Source organism: Pelodiscus sinensis, chromosome 2 (genome assembly GCF_049634645.1).
Source record: "Pelodiscus sinensis isolate JC-2024 chromosome 2, ASM4963464v1, whole genome shotgun sequence".
Lineage (NCBI taxonomy): Eukaryota > Metazoa > Chordata > Testudines > Trionychidae > Pelodiscus > Pelodiscus sinensis.
Window position 1 is genome coordinate 254543347 of NC_134712.1, and position 19198 is coordinate 254562544.

The 19198-nt window shown below is 46.8% G+C and overlaps 1 protein-coding gene across 2 annotated transcripts in view; it reads right to left on the minus strand.

The window, feature by feature from the left end:
* Positions 1-936: 936 nt before the first annotated feature.
* Positions 937-19198, minus strand: part of MYL3 (myosin light chain 3) — a 54556-nt gene continuing 36294 nt past the window's right edge. The window contains exons 4-7 of one of the 2 annotated variants that reach the window (XM_006129783.3): positions 18105-18278; positions 9949-10026; positions 8113-8148; positions 937-1763 (exon numbers count right to left, since the gene is read on the minus strand). In XM_006129783.3, coding sequence (XP_006129845.1) covers positions 8120-8148; positions 9949-10026; positions 18105-18278 — 281 coding nt within the window. In that variant the 3' untranslated portion in view covers positions 937-1763; positions 8113-8119. Of the gene's footprint in view, positions 1764-6286; positions 6372-8112; positions 8149-9948; positions 10027-18104; positions 18279-19198 lie in introns of those variants that run through there. The other variant, XM_075922975.1, reaches the window with a different exon arrangement.

Consider the following 19198-nt stretch of genomic DNA (forward strand, 5'->3'; position numbering starts at 1 on the left):
ACCTGTGGCTCCTTCGCGGCCTTGTGAGTTGCTCGCTTTGAGTTCCCTAGTCGGGGACCTGTTTGGAAGACCCCCTACCCTTCCCTGAACTCCGTTCTCAAGCCAGGAGGTAAGCCTGTGGGGACTTTATTACCTGCCAAGAAGGCATCTGCAAGTGATGTTTTGTTTTCCCTTAGAGGGGCTGAGTTTTAACCAGTCACGTGGGACCTCACCAGAATCTCAGCTCTACACCCAGATCCCAGATTACAGCATGAAACGACAAACTGGCTCCGTGGAGCCATAGGTTTTCAGGCCAGAAAACCTGTGATCACACAGGCTCTCTCCCTGTATCAAACCCACCATAAACATTCACCCCGGGATGCTTTCAGGGGAGGGAATTAAGCTCTAAAATGCAGGAATGCAGAATGCAACTGTCCTGGCATGGGAGCATTTGGAATGCAGCTTAAACTACCACATTAGGACAAGAAGCAATGGGCTTAAACTGCAGCAAAGGAGGTTTCAGCTGGACTTTAGGGAAAACTTCCTTCCTGTCAGGGTGGCGAAACACTGGAATAAATTGCCCAAGGAGGTTGTGGAGTCTCCATCACTGGAGATTTTGAAGAGCAGGTTATACAGGCATCTATCAGGGATGATCTAAATGGTGTTTGGTCCTGCTGTGAGGGCAGGAGACTGGACTTGATGATTTCTCGAGGTCCCTTCCAGTTCTAGTGTTCTGTGATTCTAAGATTATGGAATCTTTAGAATCAAGATTATATCTTGCCCATCATAGAAATGAGACATTCAGACCCTGATCTGCAGTTCAGACTTTTGGTTTCAGTGATGGCTGCTCTCTAACACACACACACACACACACACACACACACACACACACACACACACACACACACACACACACACACACACACACACACACACACCTGCACCGAACAAGAAACATGTGAGAAAAGAATGATTTAATGAGAAAAGCTAGTGTCAGTAGGCAGGTGTATTACAACGTTCTCCAATCTGACCTGGGGGGAAAGATCTTTCACTTACTCCGTGGTTCATGCTGTTAGGCTAGAAGAGGACTTTATGGACCAGGTGGACTTTGTGACACCTATTAAGTGGCACAAACACAAGGTCAAAGGCACACCCATCATGCCAAAAAAGGTGCTTTCTTCCAGGTGAGCCTAAATCTTGCACCTTCGGTAGCCCAGACGCTAGTGCGATGGGTTGCATTTGTTGGTGTATGGATGGGTGTCATGCCTTTCCTTTGCTTGCATTTCCTCAAGGTCTTAGACACCCTGTGCATATGTCCTGAACTCCAGGGAACTTTGCATTCATCGCTGTTCATTCCACCAACCCCATCCCTCTTCTGAGCTAACTCTGAAGCCTAAAATTCCTCCAAACGCAACACATGCAAAGAGACAGAGCCTGTAGTGATAGGGGCGGAAAAATCTGCTAAATTTCAGCTCTTTCTGTTCATTTTGTTATGGAATAAGTGAAATATCTTTCCCCGCAGCCTCTCCATTCCAAGTCATTTTATCGCTGGTATCTGAGAGCAATGAAAATGCTTAAAATTCACACCCCAGTTCCTTCGGATTGCCGCATTTCTGTAAATGCCACCCATTCTCCCATGGAGGGAAAATGCATTTATCCGTATATCCTCAAGGCTGGGACATTTTGTAGCTTTGTAACAGGGATCTGGACTGGAAAATGAAGAGACATTCCATGACATTGAAATCCAAAGCCAGCATCGGGGAGGTGTCGGAATCTGTCTTGTCCTACAAACAAAATTATTTTTAAGCATTAGGGAGAAACAAATCAGCAAACAGCAAAGCCCCAGCCAGCTGCAAACTCTCTTGGATTTGCACTCAAGTTATCAATAAGGAAATATGAAACCGATTTCCTCTCTAGTGTTATTTTTTATATGGCAGGAATGGCCGGAGATTGGGATCTTACTGTGATCATTGCTGTACAAAGTGAAAGATTTTCTCCTGAGGAGCTTAGAGTCCTAAAATTAAAAAAAGAAAAAACACAGAAAAGAGTATAGAAGCACAAAGGAGCGAAGTGATTTTCCCAAGGTCGTGCGGCAGCCCAGTGGCAGAGACAGGAACAGACTCCAATTTTGGGGTGTTACAGCTTCATATTGTATCCTCTAGACCAATCTCACCCTATTATGTTTCTTATATTGCACCCTTGGAGATCTTGGAGTCATTACAGAAGAACATAAGAACATAAGAACGGCCATACTGGGTCAGACCAAAGGTCCATCTAGCCCAGTATCCTGTCTGCCGACAGTGGCCAGCACCAGATGTCCCAGAGGGAGGGAACATAACCAGGGAATCCTCACGTGATCGCTCCCCTGTCGTCCATTTCCAGACAAACAGAGGCTAGAGACGCCATTCCTACCCATCCTGGCTATTAGCCATTGATGGATCTAACCTCCATGAATCTATCTAGCTCTTTTTTGAACTTTGTTCAAGTCCCTAGACCTCTATCATATGCCCCTTAGTCTCCTCTTTTCTAAGCCGAAAAGTGACAGTCTTTTTAATCTCTTTTCATATAGCTCTGGTTTCCAAACCCCTAATCAATTTTGTTGCCTTTTTCTGAACCTTTTCCAAAGCCAAAGTGTCTTTTTTGAAATGAGACGACCACATCTGCACTCAGTACTGGAGATATGGGCATACCATGGATTTTTATAGAGGCAATAAAATATTCCCTTTCTTATTTTTCTATCCCTTTTTAAATGATTCCTAACATTCTGTTTGATTTTATGAGTACTGCTGCACATTGAATGGACTCTCCACAATGTAAGAACAATATTAGAACTAGTGGTCACCCAATGAAATTAATAGCCAGCAGGTTTAACACAAACAAAAGGAAGATTTTATTCACTCAGCACACAGGCAACTTGTGGAACTCCTTGCCAGAGGATGTTGTGAAAACTAGGGACTTTAATAGGCTTCAAAAAAGAGCTAAGTAGATTCATGGAGGTTAGGTCCATCAATGGCTATTTGTCAGGCTGGGTAGGAATGGTCAGAAGCTGGGAATGGATGACAGGAGAGGGATCACTTGATAATTCCCTGTTCTGTTCACTCCCTCTGCGGCATCAGACATTGGCCATTATCAGCAGACAGGAGACTGGGCTAGATGGACCTTTGGTCTGACCCAATATGGCTGTTCTTCTGTTCATATGTTCTTACTCATCACTCTTATCCAACCACAGGATAAGGGATCAGGATTCAGGATTCCTGTGCCTTGTACCGTTTCTGAGTTATTAGCATCAGATGTGAAAAGAGCAGCAAATCTGGAAACGCTTCCCTACATCCCTGCTGAATGAGAAGCAACCCGAGCAGGCTGAGAGCCAGAAAAGCACTTGGCCCAGAGTGCTAAAGAAATAACCCAAGGACTCACTGGCAGAGGATGTAACAAATTATATTATCAAGAGTTTGCAGCAGCTGGCTGGAGAGCAAGTGGAGGGGGCTGAGAATAAAGATACAAACAGGCAAACTAGTTATGAAAACCAATTACCCCAAAGAAGAAGAACACAAGAGGGGCTTAAACGGCTATATTTGGATTCTGATTTGATTAGGCCCATTAAACAGAGCCACAGTCCCAATTCAGACTCAGATCCAAATGTCCAAAGTTCATATCCAGGGTTAGGAGTTGGCTTGTTATAAATGTGGGCTCCGGATCTGGATTTTCCAATAGCAGGGATGGCAGAGGGGACATTCCATTTGGGATTATCTCTAAATAATGATCATGACGGATTCCGTTATCTTTGGACACCGTCCATTCTGAATGTGGGTGGGGGGGCGGAGTTAGAACACACTCTCCATTAACTAAAACAGGGCATGCTTAGAGATGAGAAAGGCCTCAAAGAAAGATAAAACAGCTGCTGTTTAATGTCAACTCACATTTTGGGGGCAAATGATATTTTGGGACAAAAGTCCTGGAGACCCGGACTTGACTCCTACTCAGATTAACTCACTCCCAGGGCTTCAACCTCTCTTCTGCCGGTCTATCCCTGTGTCAGATTTCACAAGCTAAGCGACGCAGGGCCTTGTCGGTGTCTCAGTGGGAAAATAAACTGCAGCAGAAGAGAAAGACATTGGTCCAGGAGAAGCCACTCCCTTTTCTGGTCTATCGGATCTTTTGCAAAACAAATGGGGTGGTTGGTTCGTAGATCAAACATTTCACATGGGCCGTACGGATGTAAATACGGAGATAAGACACTGAGAAATGCTTATTTTCCAAGAAAATAAGATCATAAGAATGGTCATACTGGGTCATACCAAAGGTCCATCTACCCCAGTATCCTGCCTGCTAATACCAGATTCTCTGAGGGAGGGAATACAACTGGTAATCATCACATAATCCCTCTCTTGTCACCCATTTTCAGAGAAACAGAGGCTAGGGACACCATTCCTACCCATCCTGGCTAATAGCCATTGATGGACCTAATCTCCATCTATCTACCTAGCTCTTTTTTGAACCCTGTTAAAGTCCTAGTCTTCATGACATCCTCTGGCAAGGAGTTCCACAGGTTGCCTGTGTACTGAGTGAAGAAAAACTTCCTTTTGTTTGTTTTAAACCTGCTGCCTATTCATTTCATTTGGTGACCCGAGTTCTTATATTGTGGGAGTAAGTAAATAACTTTTCCTTATTCACTTTTTCCACATCAGGAAGGGAAAAGAAAACCAGGGACAGTAAATACTGGAGAAAAAAAATCCAGACAGTTCACAATGGAGAGATGTGGGCTTGTGGTATTTCAGCTCTGATGTGGTTTGGAGAGCACACTACTGAATGGGAGGCCAAAGGCATCCCCTGGAATAACTGAGATCTTCATATGGAAAACCAGGACAGCTGCCCATAAAGTTGGATAATCGATGTTGCTAATGCCCATAGTGACCCAAGGATCTGGATTTAGCGCCAGAAGATTGAATTACTACTTTCCATCGAGAGTTCATTGTTTATCTGGGATTTCCTTCTATTCAGGCCAGTTTTTTATTGTCTTCCATGCAGGGAAAGACTATGGCAGCGTAACATGAATATTTCAAAAGTGACGAGCGATTTCAGGGTCCTCGGTTTTCAGATATGCATGCAACCTGAGACATCTTTCAGTGGCCTGATTTTCAGAAAGTGAGGTGCATCCACCCTCAAAATCAAGGCCTCATTAGGCCTTCAGACTACCAAAAATGTAAGCACAGGGTCATTGTAGTGTGTTTCCAGTGCAGAGTTGGAATTCTGTAACGCTGAAATGCTGGCTGTTCCCTCTGGGTAGCACTGTTGCTGAAATGCTGGCTGTTCCCTCTGGGCGGTGCTGTTGTTGATATGCTGGCTGTTCCCTCTGGGTGGCGCTGTTGCTAAAATGCTGGCTGTTCCCTTTGGGCGGCGCTGTTGCTGAAATGCTGGCTGTTCCCTCTGGGTGGCGCTGTTGTTGATATGCTGGCTGTTCCCTCTGGGTGGCGCTGTTGCTGAAATGCTGGCTGTTCCCTCTGGGCGGCGCTGTTGCTAAAATGCTGGCTGTTCCCTTTGGGCGGCGCTGTTGCTGAAATGCTGGCTGTTCCCTCTGGGTGGCGCTGTTGTTGATATGCTGGCTGTTCCCTCTGGGTGGCGCTGTTGCTAAAATGCTGGCTGTTCCCTTTGGGCGGCGCTGTTGCTGAAATGCTGGCTGTTCCCTCTGGGTGGCGCTGTTGTTGATATGCTGGCTGTTCCCTCTGGATGGCGCTGTTGTTGATATGCTGGCTGTTCCCTCTGGGTGGCGCTGTTGCTAAAATGCTGGCTGTTCCCTCTGGGTGGCACTGTTGCTGAAATGCTGGCTGTTCCCTCTGGGTGGCGCTGTTGTTGATATGCTGGCTGTTCCCTCTGGGTGGCACTGTTGCTGAAATGCTGGCTGTTCCCTCTGGGCGGCGCTGTTGCTGAAATGCTGGCTGTTCCCTCTGGGCGGTGCTGTTGCTGAAATGCTGGCTGTTCCCACTGGGTGGCCCGTGCTGCATGGGGACTGCAGGGCCCAAACGGCCGCTTGCGGTGGCCCAGTTGAGCGGCGCAGAAGTCAGCCGAGCGCCACAGCGGGAGGCGAAGGGGGACGGGGCGGTGACGTGCGGCATGACAGCGGCTCCAGGCCCTGCCCCCTGGCCGTGAACGTCACCGCCCCACCCCCCTTCACCTCCCGCTGTGGTGCTCGGCTGACTTCTGCACCGCTCAGCCAGGCCGCCGCGTGGGAGCAAGTGGTGCAAGCGACCGTTTGGGCTCCACACCCCCCATGCAGCACGGGGAGTGCGGCGCCCAAACGGCCATTTGGGCTCCGCAGTCCCGCGAGTGAGAGGCAGGAGGGGGAGGAGAAGAGAAAGAGAGAGACAGGGAGAGAGGCAGGAGACGGAGGAGAGCTGAGACAGAGAGGGGGAGACAGTAGGAGGAGGAGAGAGAGAGAGACCGGAGGCTCAGGAGAGAAGACCAACGTGGAGGAGAGACCTGAAAATCCCGTCTTATGACGGGCTAATTGGCTAGTTTCAAAATAATTCCCTATTGTAGACGTGGCCTATTAGGGCAGCTAGGAAGAGACGAGCCAAAACTAAGGGCGAGTTTCATTTCACACTCCCGAAATTGGTGGGGTGGTTCTGACTTAGGCTACTCAGCACCAGTGCAATGGGAAACCAGCTGCTTGTGCCACAAATCATACATATAGTAGCCCAATGTCTGTGACTCTGTAATGCTGAAATGCTGGCTTTTCCCTCTGGGCGGCGCTGTTGCCTGAGTCACGTCCTCCACCTCCCGCCGTGGTGCTTGGCTGACTTCTGCGCCGCTTTGCTGGGCCGCTACACGGGAGCAAGTGGCACAAGCAACCATTTGGGCTCTGTGGTCCCCCAAGTGAGAGGCAGGAGGGGGAGGAGAAGAGAAAGAGAGAGACAGAGAGAGAGGCAGGAGGTGGTGGAGAACTGAGAGAGAGAGGGGGGAGGCAGTAGGAAGAGGAGAGAGAGAGAGACGTGGAGGAGAGACCCAAAAATCCTGTCTTATGTCTATTGGCTAGTTATTTATACAAGAGCTAAAATTCTAACCCGGAAAGATTTTGTCTCTGAAATACTGCCACTCCCCAAAGCGCTGCTCTCCGGAACAGAAATGGAAGAGCCCTTTGGGAAATAGAAACGTGGACAAAACCGGGAAGAAAACATAGCTTCAGAGCTCATAGTGACCTTTCACAGTGGTATGTGCTAGGGATGTAAGTGACTAGTCAACTTGACTAGCGACTCCGCCCCGCCTCCCTCTCCCCCTGCCCGATGCCTTTATCAGAGAGAGGCAGCAAGGGAGGAGCAGGAGCCGGTGCTGGGAGAGTTGGCTTAAAAGCTGGTTCCTCCCAGCACTGGGGCGGGAGCGGAGAACGGCGCTTCCGCCTTTGAAATGTAGCAAGAGAGGGGCAATTTGATCAACGATTCGACTAGTCGATCAGGGCACCCCCGCCTTTGAAATGCAGCAAGAGCTCTGTGGGATCTTGCTAGATTTCAAAGGGGCAGCGTCGTGGGAAACACGGGGACTGCAGGGGACTCAAGCCACCCCACACTGGCCCCATTCTCCCTGCTTTCGAAAGGTACAAGAGGCCCCAGAGGGGTCTCTTGTACATTTCAAAAGCAAAGCACATGTAGGGAGCGGGGAGCCAGTGGGAGGTGGCTTGAGTCCCTGCAGTCCCCATGCTCCCCGTGACGCTCCTGCCTTTGAAATGTATCAAGAGCCAGCAGGGCACTTGCTACATTCCAAAGGCGGAGGCGCCCTTGTCGACTAATCGATTAGTCAATGCAAATTCCATCGACTATTCGATTAGTCGATTCATCTAAATTCAACATCCTTAGTATGTGCCTTGTGGTCTCCTGAAAATGATCGGAAGGGGATAAATATCCCCATTATCTGCAATGACCGTTGGTACCCCCTTGCAGTGGAGGGGTGGCTGGTCGGTGATTCTCCTCCGCATCCAGAATGTCTTCAACAATGGCGTTGGGACCAAGGTCTTTGGAGAAAGAGGCTTGGTTCCCGCTACGTGTGACCCCCATCCCCAAGAGGAGGAAGAGGAGGCTGAAAAACCAACCAGGAAAACAGAAAAGGAGGAGGAGGAGGAGGAGGAGGAAGGAAGAGGCTCACCTCGCATTCAGTTGGTCATGATGTGCTTCACAAATGCTAGAAAGTGGAAAAAGAGAAGATCATTTAGCAGGTGTGTCCTTCCCGTCAGGAACCTGATGCTGCATCCGTGCAAGACTGGGGCTATTTAATCCCATCCCCTCTCGTCGTTTTCATAATTCATGCAACTGAGCTGTTTAAGAAAGCTGCCAGGGCTGCACCCCAACCCTCTCCCCTGGTCCCCAACCCTCTCCCTTGCTCCACTCCAGGGCTCCCTACTTTCAGTAGGTCCCTTATCCTGTGTTGGTTGGCTGGTTGCTCCCAGAAGGACAGGGGGGCAAGACTTGAGCACCCCCTGCGCTCCCCAGGCAAATGCCCTCTCCCCTAAGGCGCTCCAGAACCTACCCCACCGCCCTACCTTCAGAGGGTCCCTTTATCCTGCTTTTCTAATGCCAGAGCCAGGTCCAGCCTCTGCTGTAGCCTGTGTTGGCTGTTCCATCCCGTTCCCCAGGCTTTACAGAGCCTTGAGACAATATCTGCAGTACATTCTAATGGATTGTCTAGCATAGGGGTGCTGGACTTCGTGGGGGGGGTCACAGCGCCAGGCCGGCTGCCATTTCGTTTTCCTGGGTTGGCGTCCGATGTGTGCGCAGCAGGGGCGGGGGGAGTGGCAGGGAGTGAACCGGCACTTGAAATGAAAGGGCCTGCAACAAAAAGTTCTGGCTGTTCAACCGAAATTTTCCTCGCCCTGGGGGTGGCACATTAAAAAAGGTTGAGCACCACTGGTCTAGCACAGCAGATAAGGGTGCGTCTACACAGCAGCGTTACTTCAGAATAACGGACGTTCCTCCAAAATAACTTTGCACTCGTCTACACAGCAAGCCCGTTATTTTGAAATAATTTCGAAATAACCGGCGGCTTCTTCCGGATTCTGCAAAGCTCATTCCACGAGGAATAACGCCTCTTCTGAAAGAGCTATTTCGGAATAGCAGTCGTGTGGACGCTTCGGATATGCGCACAACATGTTGTGCGCATGTCCGATGATCGATTGCCCAAGAAGATGCTCTATGGCGAATTACAACACGGCAAGCGATCTCTTGGAGGTCAAAAGAAGAGATTCAAAGACACCCTTAAGGCCTCCCCCTTAAGAACTGTAACATAGATCCTGGAAATTGGGAGAGTATTGCTGGAGATCGTTCCGCCTGGCGCAGACGAATACATGATGGTGCAATAGCCCACGAACAAAAGAGACTGCGTTATGCTGCAGAGAAATGTCTTCTTCGCAAGTCCAGGGCTGGTATCTTCTCTTCCTGCAGTCGGCAGTCCAATCTTTCATGTCCCCACTGTAACCGTCAATTTCGGGCTCAGATTGGACTAATCAGCCATCTCCGAACCCACCCCCAACTAAACTGATGACACTGGGTGGTCCTCATCGACCTCGATGGACAAACAGCAGTGTGGACGCTCCAGTGATGCTATTTCAAAATAGCTCTTCCTTCAGGCCATTCAAAGTAATTACTCCCCAGTATTCCTGGGGTTCTAAATCAAGGTAGCATGTCCACATTAGGGAGGCCTGTCTTGGACTCATTTCCTGGCTTCCCTGTAGTGTGGATACGCTATGTCAAAATAAGCTATTTTGGAGTATTTCTTCCGGAGTAGCTTATTTCAAAATAAACCCACAGTATAGATGTAGCCTAAGTGGCAAAGAAAGCTCATGGTGAACAATAGTTTGAATGGAAACTCTGAGGAAGATCAGATCCAAATCAGAGCTTAGTGGCTCAGACCCATCATTGAGCCAAACTTTCATTGGTTTATTGAAATCAAATCTCCAAATCCTGTCCTTCCCTAACCACCTCGTACCTTCATAGTTGATGCAACCATTGGCATCTTCCTGGCCGGACATTAGCTTATCAACCTCCTCTTCAGTCAACCTCTCACCTGAAGAAAAAAAACAAATACCCGCTCAATATTTCAGAGTATCCAAACCATCACCTGGGGAATGGTCACTATCCAAAAAAACTGCCTATGTGAAAAGAGCACCTTCTTACTCGTGTTAGCTGCTATCTGTTCGGCTTCAAGTCAGAGGTGCTGACTTGGCATACAGAAATCAAACTTTTCAATTCTCCCATCCAGGTGCAGAAGAGAACTAGATAATTTCATGGAGGTTAGGTCCATAAAAGGCTATTAGCCAGGGGATAAAATGGTGTCCTTGGCCTCTGTTTGTCAGAGGCTGGAGAGAGATGGCAGGAGACAAATCGCTTGATCATTGTCTTCGGTCCACCCTCTCTGGGGCACCTGGTGCTGGCCACTGTCGGTAGACAGGATACTGGGCTAGATGGACCTTTGGTCTGATCCAGTACGGCCGTTCTTATGTTCTTATGTTCTATTCTATGCTACCTCCCAGACTGTCTTCATTTCACATGGAAGATCTAAGTAGCAAAAACAACCCAGATTAAATAAGGTGTTGTTAACGCACATTTTTAACATTTAAGAAGATTTCGGGTTCTATGCTGATGGGTGGGGCCAGCTCTAGGTTTTTTGCCGCCCCTACCGGTAATGTTAAAATTTTTGGTACCGGTAATGTTACATACAGTAACATTTTATATACTGGTAATGTTAATTCCCCCCCTCCTTTTTTTTGTTGGCTTTTACACTTTTGCACTTTGCAATATTTTTGTTTTGTTTTGTTTTGACTGTTTAAAATAAAAAAAAATGAAAACAGAATATTTGTCGTTAGTGAAATAAAACAATTTCCTACTAGTGTACTCATTTAATTTTAACAAAATCACAATTCCAAACAATTTGGGTTCAACTATACACTGTAATGAAAAACGTTAGTGTCTTCCAGTGCGCCCAATTTCTCATAAATTAAAAGAATTTATATGAACTAAATGTTTCTGGTTTTTATACTTGCGTAGCCTTTTAATAATTCAGTAAAATCTAAATTTTTTGCAATGGTACTTTCAATTGAAATTAATGCAAGTCCTGACAAATGATTTTGAGACATGGTAGACCTCAAATAATTTTTTAATAATTTCAGTTTTGAGAAACTGCGCTCACCAGAAACCACTGATACTGGTAATGTAAAAAGAATGCAGTGTTTGGAGTGAAAAAAATCATTTCTTGCTATAAATTCTAATGCTTTTAGAGGAGAAGTTTTAGGACTTATTAGCTCGGATAAAGCTATTAGTTCATCATACAGTTCTACTCCATCAATGTCAGCAGCGTTATCAGTACTGAGTGCTAAATGTAGGTCCTGGTAGTGCTTCATGAAACGGCATCTTTAGATGATTTGGCGGCATCTCTGACAACCAGATTGAGCAAATGCGCATGGCAAGGATGGAAAAAAGCCTGATGATTGAAATTCAATATTCTTTGCTGTACACCTGCATGTCGTCCTCGCATGTTTGAGCCGTTATCGTACCCTTGGCCGCGCATATTTTCTAAAGGTATTCCATAGTGTTCCAATTTCTGTTGAATTACATCTGTGAGCAATGGTCTCAAGTTGTGGTGGGAGAGGTCCAGGTTGGATATTAGGAAAAAGTATTTCCCTAGGAGGGTGGTGAAGCACTGGAATGGGTTCCCTAGGGAAGTAGTGGAGTCTCCATCCCTAGAGGTGTTTAAGTCTCGGCTTGACAAAGCCCTGGCTGGGTGGATTTAGTTGGGATTGGTCCTGCCTAGAGCAGGGGGCTGGACTTGATGACCTCCTGAGGTCTCTTCCAGCTCTATGGTTCTATGAGTCTATGATCTATGATTCTATGTGAGGGCTTGTCCAGTAGTTTCGTTCACTGGTATAGATTCTAGAACGTGTTCACAAATGTTCACTTCTGCTGTTCCTCAGCCCCAGGCCCGGATGCTCCACCAGCACCTGCAGCTTCTCCAGGGCCTGCAGGGCTTTGTCCACCGTGGTCCGCGTGGCCATGCCCAGGGCGCAGGGGCCCCGGCGGGTGCCCGGTCCCCCTGCAGCTGCCATGGCCCTGGCTGGAGGGGAGACTGCGCTTCCTGCACCAGGGCCATCCCCCCCTGAACCCACCCCAGCCCCCCCATGGGCAGGGCTGATACGAAGTAGGTGGCGGAGCTGGGTAGCAGCAGGAGGCAGAGGGCGGCCAGCAGGCTCCAGGTGCGCATGGTGCCAGCGCTGCGCAGCAGGTAGTGGCGTCTCCCACGGCCCTTTAAAATCGGGGAGGCGGGGCCGGGCATTGCCAGAAGCGGCTGCTTACTTGGAAATGCCACCCCTGGAAATGTGCCGCCCCAAGCACATGCTTGATTTGCTGGTACCTAGAGCCGGCCCTGCTGATGGGTGCCACATAAGAAGAGAGAGAAAACGAAACATCCTAAGGCCAGGTCCACACCAAAGAGGAAGGCTGAATTAAGACATGCTAATTACATAGCTGGAGTCATCAGACCTTAATTTGAGTTTTCTTGCCACCCCCAAAGGGGAAGACTGACAGGAGCAAGCACTCCTGTCAGTTTCCATTATTCCTTGCTGGAGCAGGAGTGCTGGCGCCAATAGGGGTACCCTCTGAGTTCATTTTAGTGGGTCTTTCCTAGACCTGTTAAATCAAACTCCGAATGATTGATTGTGTCAATCTTCTCCCTAGCAAAGACATGACGTAAGTTGAATTTGCAAGGTCAAGTGTTAAAAATCTACCATTGGGCTTTCAAACAGAGAAAATGTGATCTAAAAGCCAGTAACTCCATATTATTTTCACATGATCACTTCACTGCATATAACCATACATTAGGGGCAGACTCTTAAAGCCTCTTAAAGGTCTACTTTTTAAAACATGCTTAGGTTCTTCACTTCCACTGAAATTAATTAAATCAATTAAAATCAATGGGACTTTGACACTGATGGGGCCTTTTATGTCAGTTAGGACTCAAGCAAAATTCATAGTAAAGTCACTTCAGTTGAGCTTTCAATTTTAGATTCAGGAAAGATCCAGGATGTAACCCAGGACCTCTGCTCTTTCAAGGTCTTGCTCCAGATACCACTGAAATTGTCACAATGTTTTATTGATTGAAATGGTCTTCTGGGGGCTAAGCATGGAGCTGTCTGGAGAGTTAATAGAGACTCATTTATGGACGAAATTGATTAAAAAATGAGTTATGATGTAATACAATGCTACCAACTCTGGCAATTTTTACTCCTGGACTCTTGTGATTAAGAATCTTAGCTCTCCTTCCCTCCTCCCCCCTAAAAACATGTTTCTATTGATGGAGAAAACCTTGAGAATATGACCCAAGTTAATCTAATTGCTCTGAGGCCGGAAGACAAATAAAAAGAACCTTGTGTATTTTAACAAATCTCATGTTTTTAAAATTGATCTCATGATTTCTGAATGCCTCAGGATATCCACACTGTGATTCATATTTTTATGGTAGTGCCTAGTGACTGGCTAAGAATGTGGCCCCATTGTGCAAGGTGCTGTACATAGAATAAGAGGCAGTTCTGACTCCCAGCATATTCCAGTGTAAATTTGGAAAATGGATTCAGGGTGAAGGACAAGGAGTATAACACACAAGCAGGTGATAAAATGTGATGGTCGGCAAATGGCATGTTAGTGCCATGGTTTTTCTCTGGAATTCAGCTCTGTGAGGAGGGGTGTAGAGAAGGGAAAGATGAGGGGAAGGAGAGGAGTTAAAGAAGGCGGGAAGGACGGAAGAGAGAGAGAACAAAGGGGGGGAATGCTGGAACAAGGCTGAAATGAAGATATTGAGAGGGTGGGGTTGGAGTCAACAGCCAATCAGCACAGGGAAGAGACTGTCCAGAGTTAAACCTATAGGGAGCACAAGGATGACATCATTAGTGTCTGACCAATCCCTGCTACCATTTCCTCAGGCGCTGCTGCTCTGTCTGACATTGTCTGCACAGCAGGGGGCTGGCGCATGGGTCGTGTTTCCCCGATGAGCGGATGGGAATTCTCCCCAGCTAGTTTGGTGGGTGGTCCCGGCTGGGCCCCATCTCCACCTGCCTTCCCCCTACGGTCTCTCCGAACAGTCTCTCCTGCCTCTTGGTTTGGACTGAGCTTTCCTGCTCACGTGTCCACCATCTGAGCTGAGCATTTATCCCCTTCCCTAGTGCCCGATCACACGGCTCTGCCCGTACCATGTCCCACTCCCTGGCCCCTCCTCCCATTCCCGCCTTGTCTGCTTGTCTCTCCCTCTGCTTTCCTGCACCTTCCCATTCGAAACTGAAGACTGGCACCGTCTCTGCTTTGAAATCGGAATCCTTCCTGATGGCCGAGTCTCAACTGCGCTGGATTAATCTGGATTTCAACACCGGTGTAAATAAGAGCAGAGTCAGACCTATGAATTAGGGTACGTCTAGACTACCGGGTTTTGTCGACAGAAGTTTTGTCGACAGTATCTGTCGACAAAACTTCTGTCGACAAAGAACGTCTAGACACATTGAGTTCTGTCGACAAAGCAAGCTGCTTTGTCGACAGAACCCTGGTCTAGACGCAACCCTACAGGCAATAATACCTTCTGTCGACAGAACTCTGTCGACAGAAGGCGTTATGCCTCGTAAAATGAGGTTTACCAGCGTTGACAAAACTGCTGAGTTCTGTCGACGTTATGTCGACAGAACTCAGCGGTAGTGCAGACGCTGGTATAGTTTTGTCGACAAAAGTCCACTTTTGTAGACAAAACTCAGTAGTCTAGACAGACCCTAAGTCACATGCAAAGGACAAGCCTTCCTCTCTCTTGACTCCAGTTTCTTCTCGCAGCCTGAGTCAGTCTAATCTCTTTAGAATTACCACTCAAGGGAATTTACTACTCAAGAGAGAGATCTTGGAGTCACTGTGGATGGTTCTCTGAAAACATCCACTCCGTGTGCAGTGGCAGTCAAAAAAGCAGAGAATATTAGGAATCATTAAAAAAGGGGTAGAGAATAAGACAGAGAATATCTTATTGCCTCTGTATAAATCCATAGTACACCCACATCTTGAATACTGAATATAGATATGGTCGCCTCATCTCAAAGAAGATATCTTGGCATTGGAAAAGGTTCAGAAAAGGGCAACAAAAATGATGAGGGGTTTGGAATGGGTCCCATATGAAGACAGATTAAAAAGACTGGACATGCTAGAGGTCTATAAAATCATGACTGGTGTGGAGAAAGTGAATAAGGAAAAGTTGTTTACTTGTTTTCATAACATAAGAACTAGGGGCCACCGAGGCATGTCTAAACTACATTCCTCTGTCGAAAGAGGAACATAAATGAAGCAAATCAAAAGTGTAAATGAAGCGCGGATTTAAATATCCTACACTTCGTTTGCATATTTGCGTCCTAGCGCTTTTTCGAAAAAGGGTTTTTTGAAATTGAAATCGCAGTCTAGACGGGGTTCTTTCGAAAAAAAACCACCTTTTTCGAAAGGACCTATACTCCTCATTTTTTCAGGAGTACAAGTTCTTTCCAAAAAGGGCTTTTTTTTCGAAAGAACCCCATCTAGTCTGCACTTTCACTTTCGAAAAACTCTTTTTCGAAAAAGCACTCGGACGCGACTATGCAAAGGAAGCGCGGGATATTTAAATCCGCACTTCAATTGCACTTTCGATTTGCCTCATTTACATTCCTCTTTCGAAAGAGGAATGTAGTCTAGACATAGCCCAAATGAAATTATTAGGTAGCAGGTTTAAAACCAATAAGAGGTAGTAGTGACAACACACAGTCAACCTGTGGAACTCCTTGCCAGAGGATGCCTGAACCTTTAACAGGGTTCACAAAAGGAGGTTAGGTCCATCCATGGCTATTAGCCAGAATGGGCAGGGGTGGTGCCCCAATCCTGTTTGTCAGAGGCTAAGAATGGGCACCAGGAGAGGGATTGTTTGATGATTTCCTGTTCTGTTCACTTCTTCTGGGGTTGGCAGACAGGATACTGGGCTACATGGACCTTTGATCTGACTCAGTCTGGCCATTCTTATGTAGAATGCTAACTCTTTGGGGCAGAGACTGTCTCTTATGTGAAATGATCTTTATTGGGACCTTTAAAACAATAGTAGCGAAGTGTATAATTATTACCTGTAGGCCCACACTGAACTGTCTAACACTTTTAGACAGCTGCAATGCAAGTGCAAAGTCAGATGCTGACAGAGCAGCTACCTGGCTGTCCATCAAACATTAAGGATGCGCAGAATGGGCCAAATCTTCAGTTGGTCTAAACTGGTGGCGCTCCATCAATATCAAGGAAGTGATACCAGTTTTCACTGGCTGGCAATCTGGCCCTGTTCAAAAGTCCTTTGAAGTTAAATGCGAGACTTTCCGGTGGCTTTCACAGGGTGTGGTTAAGGGTTTTATTCAGCACTCTATGTGACTGCCAGGAAAGTATGTTGCTATTTTGGTGTCCATGGATGTGAAACCACATTCAACAGGTTTTCTATTAACTGCTTAATGGTGAATTGAAAAACTTTCTCTCTCCTGAAATATGGAGCTAAATACATGCAAAAATCCACTTCAGACCTGCGAATCAGTAACAAGATACGTGTGCAGATTTAAAACTGCTGGTGTCGATATATTTTTTTCTGCTGTCAAGTGAAATTGTCGGGTCGCGTTAGCCAAAATTGTAGTCGGCATTGGGAATAAAATTTACTGTGCTGGCTTCACGGCTGTTAATCCAATTTTATAGCATGGATTTTGGGGTGTTTGGGGCCAGCTGGTGGAAATCTAAATCGTCCCACGGCAGCCAGATTTACCCCAGTTGGGGCTAGATGCCATCATTTAAAAGTCTTTATCCAACTAAAAAAGTAATGACTTGTTTGCTAACACAACAATTTTCCCTTGGATTGAAATATTCCCCACCGGGACTGGAAAGCCAGACAGGTCAGGGTTGTGCTGGGGCAGAAGAAGCAGAAAGAGGAAATGTCTATCAAAAGAAGTGAAATTGACAAAACTAAGCAAACCAGCTTGTCCAAGATGGTTTGAACAGATGCAGCTCCCCTGACCTCACTGACATTGGGCCCGCTTAACCCATCACTGAATTTGGTCTAAGGTCACCAGATAACAAGTGTGAAAAATTGGGGCAGGGTGTGTGTGTGTGTGTGTGTGTTTGGGGGGAAGGGGAGTAATAGGTGCCTATAAGACAAAACTCCAACTATCAGGACTGTCCTTGTGGCTGGGTTCCTGGTGGCTGTGTAGCCTAGTGGCTAGGTCACTGAGTAAGCAGGTGATAAGGAGGAGCTCCTACAACCAGATCTGATTGGCAGCTTCTTGGCCATTATATATGTCACCCACACACCTATAGGGTGTGGGTCACTGTCCCATTCAGTGGCACTTAGACCACTTACAGAGAGAGATAAGAACAAGGGAGCTCTACAGCCAAGGCTGAAAGGCAGCTGGCTTTATAGCTCAAGCTGTAGAGGCTATTACACAAAAATCCCAGGTTCAAATCTGCCAGCTGGTGGTTACCTATAACTCAGTACAGATAAAGACTTAGCTATGCTTTGAGACCAAATTTGCAAAAGAGATCAGTTTGCATGTTAGGTGCTGAACACAGTGGGCTTTTTGCAAGGGAAATGTTGATACAAATTCAAATGCCAATGTGGTTCAGCCAAAGACTGACACATTCTGACACAGAACGGCCACTGCAGTGCCTCATGGGAGTTGTAGTTCTGTTGCTTCATGCTCCCATTCTCCACTGGAGGCTGGACTCCCTAGAAAATCACCACTGACATAGATGAGTTTTTCACAGTTTACAAAAAAAGTGTGTGGCCAAGCTGGACAATTCCTTGGCCATATAAATGATCAGTTATTGGGGGAATACAGTAGAACTCAAATAAGAGAACTCAGAGAAATAAAAGCCACTGACCTTTGAGCTGAAAGATAGCCATCCTTCGCTGGAATCATTTTGGGACTTCTTAGTACATGTCTCACTAGATTGTGACATAATTGTCACACATGCTGAAGTGCACCATCCAGCAGAAGGCAAAGGCACACAGTCCCACCAGCCAATCTGTTTCCAGCTACATGGAAAATGCCTCCAAACTGAAAGCATAGGAAGAGAGCTTCTACCTACCCAGCGTAGCCAAAACGTGGCGGAGTTCAGCGCCCATGACTGTTCCGTTCCCCTCCTTGTCGAATACCCGCAGGCCCTCCACAAAGTCCTCATAGGTGCCAGTGTCTTTGGTCTTGGAGATATGCTGGAGCATGGGCAGGAAGGTCTCGAAGTCAATCATTTTGCTGTTCATTTCTGGAAGTTTCAAAAGAAAAATGCAAGGGATTCTGGGAAGACAGAGGGACTCAGGGCCCTTCAGAAGGTGCACGCCAACTTGCAGGATGTTTGTGTGAGAGAGCTGGGCAAATTGTCAGATAAATGTAAGGCAGGGGCACGGGCCCATGGTCGCGAGAGAGAGAGAGAGACAAAAAGAGATGCAGGAGGATGTTGGATAGATGGATGTTTGCAGAGTTGTTATAGGCGTGTTGGTCCTGGGATGTTAGAGAGACAAGGGAAGTGAGATAATATCTTTTACCTCAACAGGAGTTGGTCCAATAAAAGATATTTTCTTGCCAACCTTGTGTCTCAGATAGATGAAAAGAAAAGAAAAGAAAAGAAAAGAAAAGAAAAGAAAAGAATGCGAGAGAGTGGATGGATGGATGCATGCACATGAATGAGGATAAATAAACAGATGAGTATGAATGGGTATGGATGCACAGATGGGTTTGTGTGGGAATAGACAGAGAGAGGGATGTGAATAGGGGTGGTTTGGGGAGTATATGGGAATGGTTGGATGGATAATGGAACTGATAGAAAGATGAAGACTTAGGATGGATGGATGGGTGGAAGGATAAGTCTGTATGGGGATGGATGTGTAGATGGATAAGTCTGTATAGGGATGGAGGGATGGATAAGTCTGTATGGAGATGGATGGATGGATGGATGGATGGATGGATGGATGGGTAAGTGGGGATGGATGGATGGATGGATGGATGGATGGATGGATGGATGGATGGATGGATAAGTCTGTATGGAAGTGGATGGGGATAGATGGATGGATTGATGGATGGATGGCTAAGTCTGTATGGAAATGGATGGATGGATTGATGGATGGATGGATGGCTAAGTCTGTATGGAAATGGATGGATGGATGGATGGATGGATGGGTAAGTGGG